This window comes from Cynara cardunculus (genome assembly GCF_001531365.2).
Source record: "Cynara cardunculus var. scolymus isolate 2C chromosome LG 10, CcrdV1, whole genome shotgun sequence".
Lineage (NCBI taxonomy): Eukaryota > Viridiplantae > Streptophyta > Magnoliopsida > Asterales > Asteraceae > Cynara > Cynara cardunculus.
Genome location: NC_037537.1, coordinates 23584445 through 23596333, shown reverse-complemented (window position 1 = coordinate 23596333; position 11889 = coordinate 23584445). Strand labels below are relative to the sequence as shown.

Genomic DNA, 11889 nt, shown 5'->3' with positions numbered 1-11889 from the left:
AGAATAATAAATAATATTTGTAATAATAATATTATTATAATTAAATAAAATAACTAAAAGAAATTAGTATAAAAAAGAAAAAGACAACAAAAAAACAAAAATACAAAAAAAAACAAACAAAAAGAAATGATTATATAGGATATAGGGGGTGCCCTTAGCAAAGAGTAGGGATGCCATTAGCCTACCCCTTAATTAAAATAGTCACTAGGTTTCTGAACTAGACCCGCCAATGCAGAGACTAAATCGGTAAAATAGATATAGCTCCATAACTTGGTTATGACCTGGTTTAGAAAATTGCAGAGATGGTTGGACTAATTTTAAGATTTGGTTCATGTACTTGTAAATCTGGTTTAGAAACTTTCTTTTTATTTTACGTTTTGAGACTCCTCTGCAAATTATGGACATACCACTTACGGACCTAGTTTGAAACTTATATTTAAGAATGACTATTTTAATTAATAACTGAAACAAATACTACAACGATATTTAGTTTCAAATTCAAAATAATTTGATTTTAAAAAATATCATTTGGATCACTTTGTGCTTTTGCTTTCGTTATATTTTTTTTTATTAACCTAGATATCCAACCCGCTATGTGAGCCGACTAATCTCAGGACGACCACCTGCTTTGCAGATAGCCCGGAGTCACCGCATTTGAACCTCCATGGCCACAAGGAGATTTTTATTCCTCCTTGGATTTGAACTTGAGACTTCCTGATACTTTTGACCTTTGGAGCAAAGCTCAAACCAATCAGGCACCACCCTTATGGTTCATTATTTTTTTTACTTAGGATAAATGTTACAATAAAACCGAATTTATAGAAAGTTAAACATTTTCAAAAATTATATAAGACTGTTTTATATGACTTAATTTATAAGATCAAAAAATAAGATGTTCTATTTAAAAACGTTGTAACAAGTTTATAAAACATTTTTGAACATTGTAACAAGTTTCTTTATAAGAAAATGTTGACTTAGTTATTTTATAAACCATTACTTGAAAAAAACTTTAGTAAAAACAAGTGTCCTTGTAAAGCTAATTTTAGGGTTGCTAAACATACCCCTCTACTCCTCTCATAAACAATTGAACTTGGTCAAACTTGATAATTTTTAAAATTTAAAATTATAATTTATATCCTTATAATTAATTAATTAATTTACTTATTTTTATATTATTTGCTTTTTTATATTACCATATATAATTATATATTAACTAAAATACGTTAAAAATATTTTAAAACACACACACATATATATATATATATATATATATATATTAACAAGTAAAACGTCATATATATTATTAAGTAAATCTTTTTTTGCATTGGAACTCATTAGGGTGAGAACGGTTTCTTGAGAACAATTATATGTGATCCTTGAAACTGTTTATGATGTAAGTGTTTATGTATTAATTATATTCAGTTCAATCTTAAACATGACATATGTAAGTTGACTTTTGTGAACAATGTAACGGGATGGAGAGGTTAATGCAAGGCCGGTTCAAACGTTAAATAACCGTTGATTGAAGCTTGATAGACTAGACAATAATTATTTCAAGTATATTTTTGATTAATTTATATTGCAAGTCACATATGATTTAATTTATTTTGTATTATTACATATACATGTACGTAGAATAAGAATATGCTATTTTTTATTTATAAGTTTTTTAAAATATTTTTCTTTTATATGCATCCAATTTAGTTTACGTACCCATCAAGAGGTTATCAACAAACGACACTTATATATTATGAAGTATGTGAGTATTGATAGAAACATGATGTTGGAACACACACACACACACACACATATATATATATATATATAGAGACTTGGGATCATGTGAGACCAATGGTTTTTCTTGAGACCCGTAAGACCAATTGTCAACCCTTGGATTAGATTTACAATCGTCAGATCAGAACATTTATAAACGCCTGCACGAGACTTCTCAATAATTACAAAATTGTCATCTTGAAAATTTAGACCATTAGATCATCAGTTTATAAATTTGATCAATGAACATAAATTGATCTTACGAGTCTCACGAAAAACCTTTGGTCTCACGTGAACCCAACCCTATATATATGTATATATATATATAAGTAACACTAATAATTCTCGGATAGAGTATTAATTAGAAGGGGAAGAGAGTTATGTAAGGGTCGTTCTTAATTCGTGCAAGAGTTTTGCATTTGCCCCTTTCATATCGTATTTTCAAAGTTATCATCTCAATAAAAAATGGTATCTTATTGAAGAAAAATCGTAATATTTTTCATTCATTTAAATTCGATTAGGGAGGTTTAAATGATAAAGACAAAGAAGATGGGAACGTTAGAATAAATGATTCATATGTGAATCATCGGTAAAAACGTAGGTAAGAGAACGTGTGTTCACATATACATTTTTAAATGGTCTTTTTTAAGTTTACCAATTATTTACGTATGAATAAGTTATTATTACGTTGGACCATCTCATAACACACACACATACACACACATAAATAGAGAGAGAAAGAGTTAGGTTCGTATGTGAACAACAACCAAATACGAGAACACAAAAACGGTGTAATCACATGTAAAAGCACATGTGATTCACGTAACTTGAGATCGCAGGTTAGGTTCCCCGCTCACCCTTGTGTTGATCGTGTTCCACAATCACACATAAAAAATCACATTTTGTTTTGCTATTTCTCTTGTTATTTTATTTTGATCTTATTCTTGTTTGATCATCTCTCTCTCTCTCTCTCTCTCTCTATATATATATATATATATATATACACACACACACAAACACATATATTAGGAATCCGAGAATCGTCCACAATGTGTTACGTGTCCCTTTTCAAGAAGAAAATATTCATCATTAATGACACATTTATGGTGAATACTGACGTGTTATTCATTATGAATTACACATTAATGATAAATATTCATAATACGTTCATATTAGTGTTGCATATGCCACATCTCGCGCTACGGACAGTTGTTGAGTTACTAAACAGTTTTAATATTTTAACATAACCTGTCCATATATATAAATATGTGTGTGTATGGATATAACAACATGCAACCATTCAATTTTCTAAATGGTATTGGTTAGGTTGTCATGAGGTTACCAAAGGAATTATCTAAAAATACAACGAAGTAACGACATACGAATCTTAGAAAATAAACATATACATCTTATCCACAACTCTCAACGATTAAATTGATAAAATATTTAAATGATTCGTTGACAAACATATATTTTACATAAAATAAAACCATTTAACATTTTGTACCTATCAATACTTATTATGATACCGACAACCATACATATTATCACATACATACACATATGTGTATGTATGTGTATACACATACCCGTATATGCCTATATTTCAATTCAAACTGATATTAAAAATCTGTAACGTTCATATTTTTTATTTATCACCTCAAAACTGGTAAACAAAATTAAGATTTTCACTCATAGATGCATAGATTTTTTTGATTAACCTGGATATCCAACCCGTTATGCGAGCCGACTAATCTCAGGATGACCATCTGCTTTGCAGATAGTCCAGAGTCACCGCATTTGAACCTCTGTGGCCACAAAAGGATTTTTATTCCTCCTTGTATTTGAACATGGGACCTCTTGGTACTTTTGACCTTTTGAGTCAAACTCAAACCAATCAGGCACCACCTTTGTGGTTAGATGCATAGATTTTTAACATACAAAAATACAAAATTGAGGAAGAAAGAAAGGAAAAGAATGTTTTGCTTCTTGCTTCAACATTGTTGTCATAGTAAGTAGAAATGAGCATGTTGTCTCACACACACATACATACTTTCATTGAACTGGGATCGTTTAAGGTTTTTTTTTAGCATCGTAGGACCCTACTTGGGATGAGATCACTTCAATTTTCGTAATGGTTTGGAATTTCGGTGCCATCATTGTAGGCTAGCACGTAGCTTAACCACCCAGACACTTTAACGAAGCTTGAACTGGCCATGTTAACATACGTTAACATGGGACTATTCCAGGACATTAACACATCTTAACAACTTTGGACATAAACGAACATAAGTTAACATACCTCACAACTTTAACAAGTATAAACATGAAAACGTTAACGTATATTAACATGTAATCTTAACATCGAGAACAATGAACACTAACATATACTAACAAAACTTAACATGGGAAAATAACGAATATTAACATACGTTAACTTGAAAAACAATGAACATCAACATGCAGTAACAAATCTTAACATATAAAACAATGAATATTAACAAATCTTATCTTAAGTTAACACATGCTAACACATCTCTACTCAAAAAATGTTAGCATGTGTTAATGAGCAACCGTGATGCAAATTACTAAATGACTGATGGACCCTCCATCAGCAAATGCAATAGGCGAGCAAACACACGAATCAATTTTTTCATGCGGGCCTCATAATTCATCATACACTTGTTGTCATATTATTCCAAAATAAATTTCCATAACTAAAAAAAACAAACATTTGTAACGTTTCTTGATGGTTCCAAACTTCCGACCAATATTGATTGTCTGAACAAGAAAAAATTTCTGAAGACTCCGATGGTCAAACCTGAACTTTCATCTCTCATTCTATTAAAGAACCCAACCAACCTTGAGTGATTAGCTTATTGACAATAAGATTTGATCTTTTTGGTCTCTTACTTCCAAGTCATTAATTTCAACGGGGGTTTTATTTGAGAATCCATAAAATTGTGATAATTTTGAGAACCGATGCATCATGTACTATTTTACATGATTTTTTTTTTCATCTACAACTTGGATTTAATGTATTAATTGACATATATTTGTATCACAATATGAACATTTTTTTATATGTTTGTGAAATAAAAAATACAATTAAAAAGTTTTACATTATGAACTGAATACATATGAAACAAACACATTGTAAACAAATATATATTAATCAATATATTAAATTCTAGCCTTAGATGGAAAAATAATGTGAAATGATATTTTGTGATAATAGTTCTTAAATGATTAAACTCATTAAGTTGAAACCTTACAAAAAATCATTGAGGACATCTCTAGATTTTCTCCGGTGCTCATAAAGCTTATTGATGTCAACGCAAAGTGGTTGGAAGGGTTGAAAAATCTAACCTCGACCATCCAACCACTCAACCCGAATAATAGTTATTTATTTTAAATATTCATCAGAGAAATCTATTGTTTGATGAACATACAACATACGATGCATGTGTTAACGAGAAATGCTGATGTAGATTGTCGAATGATCGATAGGCCCTCCATCAACAGATGCAGTGGACGTGCAATGCACCTGTCCATGTGGCTCATACGTTATCATACACTTGCTGCTATATTATTCCCAAAAAACTTTTAATAATTAGAAAAAAAAAAACTAATATCCGTAACGTTTCTTGATGTTTCCAAACTTCCGACCAATATTGGCTACCGGAACAAGAAGAAATTTCTCATGACCCCTACGGTAAAACTCAAACTTTCATTTCTCTCATTCTAAAAAAAATCACAACCAACCTTGAGAAGGTAGCTGACAATAAGATTTGGACTTTTGATTCTCTTACTCACAAGTTATTAATTCTGGACCCTACCAAATCATTAAGGATTTATCTAAGGGGTTGTTTGTTTACCTCTTAATAGTTCCATTAAGAGGCAACCTCTGAATCGTTAAGAGATGAATCTTGTTTGGCAAAAAAAAAGTCTGCCTCTTAATGGTTCTAAAACCATCTGAATGATTTTGTATCATGGATCTCCCTTAACCATTAAGAGCCCTAATTTCATTATACACAATTAACAAACAATTATATTTCATTTTGCACTATATCATGAGAGCCTCTCAATCATTCTGATCACTTAATCATTCTGCACCAAACCATTCAGCAATTACCAAACAGCCCCTAAATGTTCTTGAGGGTTCGTAAAGTTAATCGAGGTTTATACAAAATAGTTTAATTATTTATTTTTCGATGAATAATAAAACATACGTAGCATATTAGAAAATGTCGTTGCATGACTTGTGTCAATTTAGAATGTAGAATAAGGTTATTTATATCAGTCGTTATTAGTTATTTGGTATATATAATTTGTACATACATATATATAACTATATCTTGTATTTTATTTTCTTTTTAAATAAAATAGTTTTTCTCTACGCATGATATATGTAAATACTCAAACTTTTCATGGGATTTAGTAAAATTTGACGCGTCTAAACCACTTAAATTACCGGCACATTCAAGTTATCGATACCACTTTTCAAACATGATGAAATGACTAAAGAAGTCATAAAGTAACAATAAGAAGAAGCAACTCGGTCAAATGCTTTTATGATGATCGTTCAGGATCGAAATAGTTAGAAGAATAACTCAAATGAAGCTTCTTCTATTTTAATATTACTTTTTAAAATCAAACCATAAAAAAAAAGTGAATTACACTGGTGGTCCATGTGCTTTGCTCAAAATTTGGATTTGTTTCATAAAACAAACTATCTACACCGGTGGTCCCTAACTTTTCATTTTCATAACACTCATGATACCTCTATTTAATGACGTTAGTTAGCAACCATTATAAAGGATTAATCGGTCTTTGAACAAATTATAGGAACCAGAAATGTAAATCTGCTCTAAAATTTAATGTAAATCGGTCTTTGAACAAGTATTTCAAACACATATAAAATTATTGTTAGAATTTTCTATAATAATATTTTATGGTCTATTTTTAAGTTAAATTATATATAAAAATTAACCAAAGGGTTTTTGACTTAGCAGTATCGTAGCCTTTGACCTCCTAAAAAGTCAATGATTCAAACCTCACCATAAATAAGAAGTGTGTGATTTTATTTGTTGTATATAAATATTATATACTTAGCGTTAATTTAATAAAAGGATGCATAGTTAATAGTGGAACATAAATCCTGTAATATAAGGAGTTTTGAGAAAAATATAGAATGTATTTTTCCTTCTAGAATAGATGAAATAAACTTACTTTAAATAAAATATTCATTAAAATCTAAATGTAAAATTGAGTTGATTAAACTTAGAACACTATAACTTTAAAAATAAATTGAAATAATCTTTGTTAAATATGATATTGAATGTCAATAATTTCTAGAGTAAACTTCATTTTTTTTTTGGTTTATGTGGTTTACACGAATCATTAAAAGTGGTTCCTAGACTTCAATAACTACAATTATCATCCTTATTGTTAACATTTATGTTGAAAGTCGTCAGTCAACTTAAAATTTGTTAATTTTTTATCGTTAAGTGAATAGTATTTTAATCTTTTTACTTTTACAGGGACAAGGTATATAGTTTTGTTTAAGCAAATAAGAACCAAATTGTAATTTATGCTAATTTATATTGATATTATATTAATATATGTGTGTAGGTATGTATGCACATCTGCGACCAGACACCGTAACCGGCTACCAACGCCGTCTACCTTTGTGTTTTCCTTCACATCACCCATCTCCCCTCTCCCCTTCCATCTTTGTCCCAAACACATACACACACACACATACTATGGACGCCATCTCTGGCGACAAATTAAAGAGGACACCATCTCCGACGACATAAGAGGAGTATTTCCAGCATCACCCAGTTCATCCCTATGACTGCTCCCTACCATCCATCTCCCTTCCCCCATCTGCGCTACCGACCAGCATCTTCATCGATTTCATCCAACATCATCCAGTTGTTTCCCTTCCGTTATTGTCGATTTCCGAAACTGGATGGCTAAGGGTGAGGATTTCATCGGTGGAGGAAGAAAACAGTCAATACAATCGAAGATGCAAATCACAACCGATCTCTCTTCCTCTCTATCCTTGATTTTTGTTTCGATTGGGGTTTTATCTTTGATTTAGGTTGGGCTTTGATTGGTTTCAATTGGTTTTTAGGTTGGGTTTTGATTTAGTGATTTAGGTCAGACAAGATAATTGGAGGAGGTTAACATAGAAGACCACCTGGGTGCCTAGAGGAGGTCAACGGATAAGACCATCGCAGTGGTGGGTGCCGAAGAAGGCCACCAAATTTTGCTCATTGTGGTGGCTGGAGGTGAGGGATACTCACGAGTCATAGCTGAAAAGCAAAAAAAGTCAAAAACAAGAAGAGGATAAAAATAAGAAAAAGGCATGTAAACGTGTAAAAAACAAAAGTACCCCTTACTTAACTTAGTTTTTTTAATGGAGTTAGTTATAAGGGACTATTTTTAACGTAAAATGCAAATAGCAGGGATGCTAATTGTAGTTATTAAAACCTAGGGACCACTTTCGATGATTCATGTAAATCACAGGGACCAAAATTGTAGTTTACTCTAATTTCTATGATTTCAACAACTTTTAATGACCTGTCCTCAACTTCTAGTAAAATATATTAATATAAAATAATGAGTCATACATATATATATACATAGAGTTAGGTTCATGTGAGACCAATGGTTTTTTATGAGATCCGTAAGATCAATTTATGTTCATTGATCAACTTTATAAGTTGATGATCTAATGGTCTAAAATTGCACGGTGGCAATTTTGTGATTATTGAGAAGTCTCGTGTTGTTTATGAATGTTCAGATTGTTAGATTGTAGATCTAATCCAAGGGTTGAGAATTGGTATTACGAGTTTCATAAAAAACCATTGGCTCACATGCTTCCAATTTCCAAGTCTATATACATATATACATACATGTTGGATGGTTTGTGTTTATCTGATGTGATACCTCAATATTTACCTCAAATGTTGGATAGACTGATGCCTCCAATTAGAATGAAGAAGAAATAGAGTGTAGAATTCCAAGGTGATGTTAGACTTCGTTTCTGATATTACGTTAAAAAATGTAAAACAGTATATAAATTCTCTTTAAAATAACCTTTGTAAAAATGTTTTCTATATACATATACACGTATGTGTCATTAGCACAAGACTATCGACATTAAACTTGTATCAACAACTTTACGAATTATACACTTATTGTTGTCAATTTGACACGTCTTTCTATCAAGGCCATTCCTAGAGATGTTCGAAGTGGTGCCGCTCGGGGCCTCCGATTGTCGAGGGCCTCCAAATTTCAATTCATAAGTAAATATTAAATGCTTTTACATATTTATTTTCCGATGATTTTCTTCTATAAAATTTATTTGATTATTTAATGATATTTAACATTTTTTATGATTGTGATCAACTATTTCTATAATTAACATTACTTTTAATTTTGTTACTATTTAACCCTTTTTTTTATTAACCTGGATATCCAACCGCTATACGAGCCGCCTAATCTCAGGGCGACCACCTGTCTTGCAGATAGCCCGGAATCACTGCATTTGAACCTCCGTGGTCATAAGAGGATTTTTATTCCTTCTTTGATTTGAACCTAAGACCTTCTGGTAGTTTTGACTTTTGGAGTCAATCTTAAAACATATTTAACCTTTTACTTTCATCACCAGATCAATCGTAGGCCATATATGAGTCCAAACTCGTCCCATTTCTCCACATTCACATCTCCACTTCACCCCATTCATCTCTCTCTATCTCTCTATTATATATCTATATATTTGTGTGTGTGTGTGTATATATATATATATATATATAGGTGTGTGGGGGTGATATATGTATATATATATATAGACAAGCAAGCATCGATACTTATAAAAGAAAACCCTAAAAGATTTGATATATGCAGCAAGAAATGGATAACAAAAGCTTATGGTTTTCTTCAATCTTCATTGCTCTTTTCATCATCTCCTTTGCACCTATTGCTCTATGTCAAGAAGTCGGTGAGTCTTAATTCGATATGAATATCGTTTTCAATTTTTGTTTGTATATATAGTTCTTTGGTTGTATATATCCGTGCTCTCCAAAATACGTTGCAGATGATGAACATGAGTTCAGTTACGACGTCAACAGTCATAACGGACCCGATCATTGGGGAGAGATTCATCCCGAATGGAACTTGTGCAACCACGGAGACATGCAATCTCCAATCGATCTAATGCACAAAAGGGTTCAAACCACATCGGAACTTGGAAAGCTTGATCGAGATTATAAACCTGCAAATGCAACTCTTCTTAATCGCGGCCATGATATGATGGTACGCACTACCATGAATAACTTTTATTGTAAATATCTATCACGGCATTTACAATGAATAAAAAATGTCTTGGATTTTCAAAATATACGTTCTCATTTGAATACGTCCCTAATACAGTACAGAATCATTAATCTTTTATTATAAACAAATTAAATACAGCTGAGATGGATCGGAGGAGCAGGGCATATTCATGTAAACGGAACCGAGTATCACCTTAACCAGCTCCATTGGCATACCCCAACCGAACACACCGTCAATGGCCGAAGGTACCACCTATCGAATGAAATAAATTCCGTTGTAATCAAAATCAAAAGAAACAACGTTTCTAAAGATAATCAATTTTCGCCATATATATATATAGGTTCAATCTCGAGCTACACTTGGTGCATGAAAGTATAGATGGAAAGGTTGCAGTGATCGGAATCATGTATAAAATCGGTCGTCACGACTCTCTTCTGTCAATGGTATATATATGTTAATAAAATATTTTCGCAATGAATTAATATTAAATTTTAAACCTATAGTTTTTCAAAGGGAAAATTGCATTAAAATGGAACCAACTTTTACCTAATTCTTATTTTGGGGAACCAACTTTTAAAATTGTCATTTTGGGGAACCAACTTGCACTTGATTCTAATTTTGGGGAACAAATTGCAAAATAATTATAAAAAATAACTAAAATTTGTTTTTCCCAAAAATTAATGCAATAAAATCTATTTTTCATTTCAAATCTCGTTTTTTTTAAATTCATATATCAAATTGAAAATAAATAAAAAAAATCCAAAATACTACAATAAAAATTGTTTTTTACTAATGCAAAAAAAATCAATTTAATAGAAAAAATTTAATTTTTTCCTAATATTTATTAAATTGATTTTTTTTGCATTAGTAAAAAACGATTTTTATTGTGGTAATTTGGATTTTTTTTAAATGTTCAATTTGATATCTGAATTAAAAAAAACGAGATTTGAAATAAAAAATAGATTTTATTGCATTAATTTTTGGGAAAAAACGAATTTTAGTTATTTTTCTATAATTATTTTGCAAGTTGGTTCCCCAAAATAGGAATCAGGTGCAAGTTGGTTCCCTAAAATGACGATTTTGAAAGTTGGTTCTCCAGAATAGGAATCATGTGCAAGTTGGTTCTCCAAAATAACGATTTTGAAAATTGGTTCCCCAAAATAAGAATTAGGTGAAAGTTGGTTCCATTTTGATACAATTTTTCTTTTCAAATGATATAAAATCTTGATATTTTTTTTTTTTGTGTGTGATTAATTGTTAACCAGTTGGAACCCTATTTGAAAGCATTGGCATCTACAAAAGGAGTTGAAACAAGTGTAGGAATAATCAACCCACGAGATATAAAAATTGGGAGCAGAAAATACTATCGATATATTGGCTCACTCACCACTCCTCCATGCACCCAAAATGTTATATGGACCATGGTCAAAAAGGTATCCATTCCTTTTTATATATTAATTTTAACAAATATTTACTTTATTATTAAGCAAATAAAACGTCATATATTATTAAATAAATTTGTTGCATTGAAACTCATCAGGTGAGGACGGTTTCTCGAGAACAAGTGCATATGATCCGTGAAGCCGTTCATGATGTAAGTGTTTGTATATTACCTGTATTCAATTCTATCCATACTTAAACGTGATGCATGTATGTTAACTTTTGTGAACGGTGTAACAGGATGCAGAGATTAATGCAAGACCGGTTCAAACGTTAAATAACCGTTGGTTGAAGCTTTATAGACCAGATGATGATCAAAATAACTAA

At 31.1% G+C, this 11889-nt stretch overlaps 1 protein-coding gene across 1 annotated transcript; it reads left to right on the top strand.

Annotated features, from left to right (window-relative positions):
• The first annotated feature begins 9687 nt into the window (after positions 1-9687).
• On the top strand, positions 9688-11889 carry LOC112520298 (alpha carbonic anhydrase 7-like). The gene is made up of 7 exons (XM_025128616.1): positions 9688-9787; positions 9884-10101; positions 10261-10367; positions 10463-10565; positions 11388-11555; positions 11663-11716; positions 11803-11889. Exons 1-7 carry the CDS (start codon positions 9688-9690, stop codon positions 11887-11889), a joined length of 837 nt encoding a protein of 278 aa, XP_024984384.1.

Coding starts and splice junctions, on each gene's coding strand:
- LOC112520298 (XM_025128616.1), top strand. CDS start 9,688: ATGCAGCAAGAAATGGATAACAAAAGCTTATGGTTTTCTTCAATCTTC. Junction 10,566..11,387: donor ACGACTCTCTTCTGTCAATG/GTATATATATGT, acceptor ATTGTTAACCAG/TTGGAACCCTATTTGAAAGC. Junction 11,717..11,802: donor TCCGTGAAGCCGTTCATGAT/GTAAGTGTTTGT, acceptor ACGGTGTAACAG/GATGCAGAGATTAATGCAAG.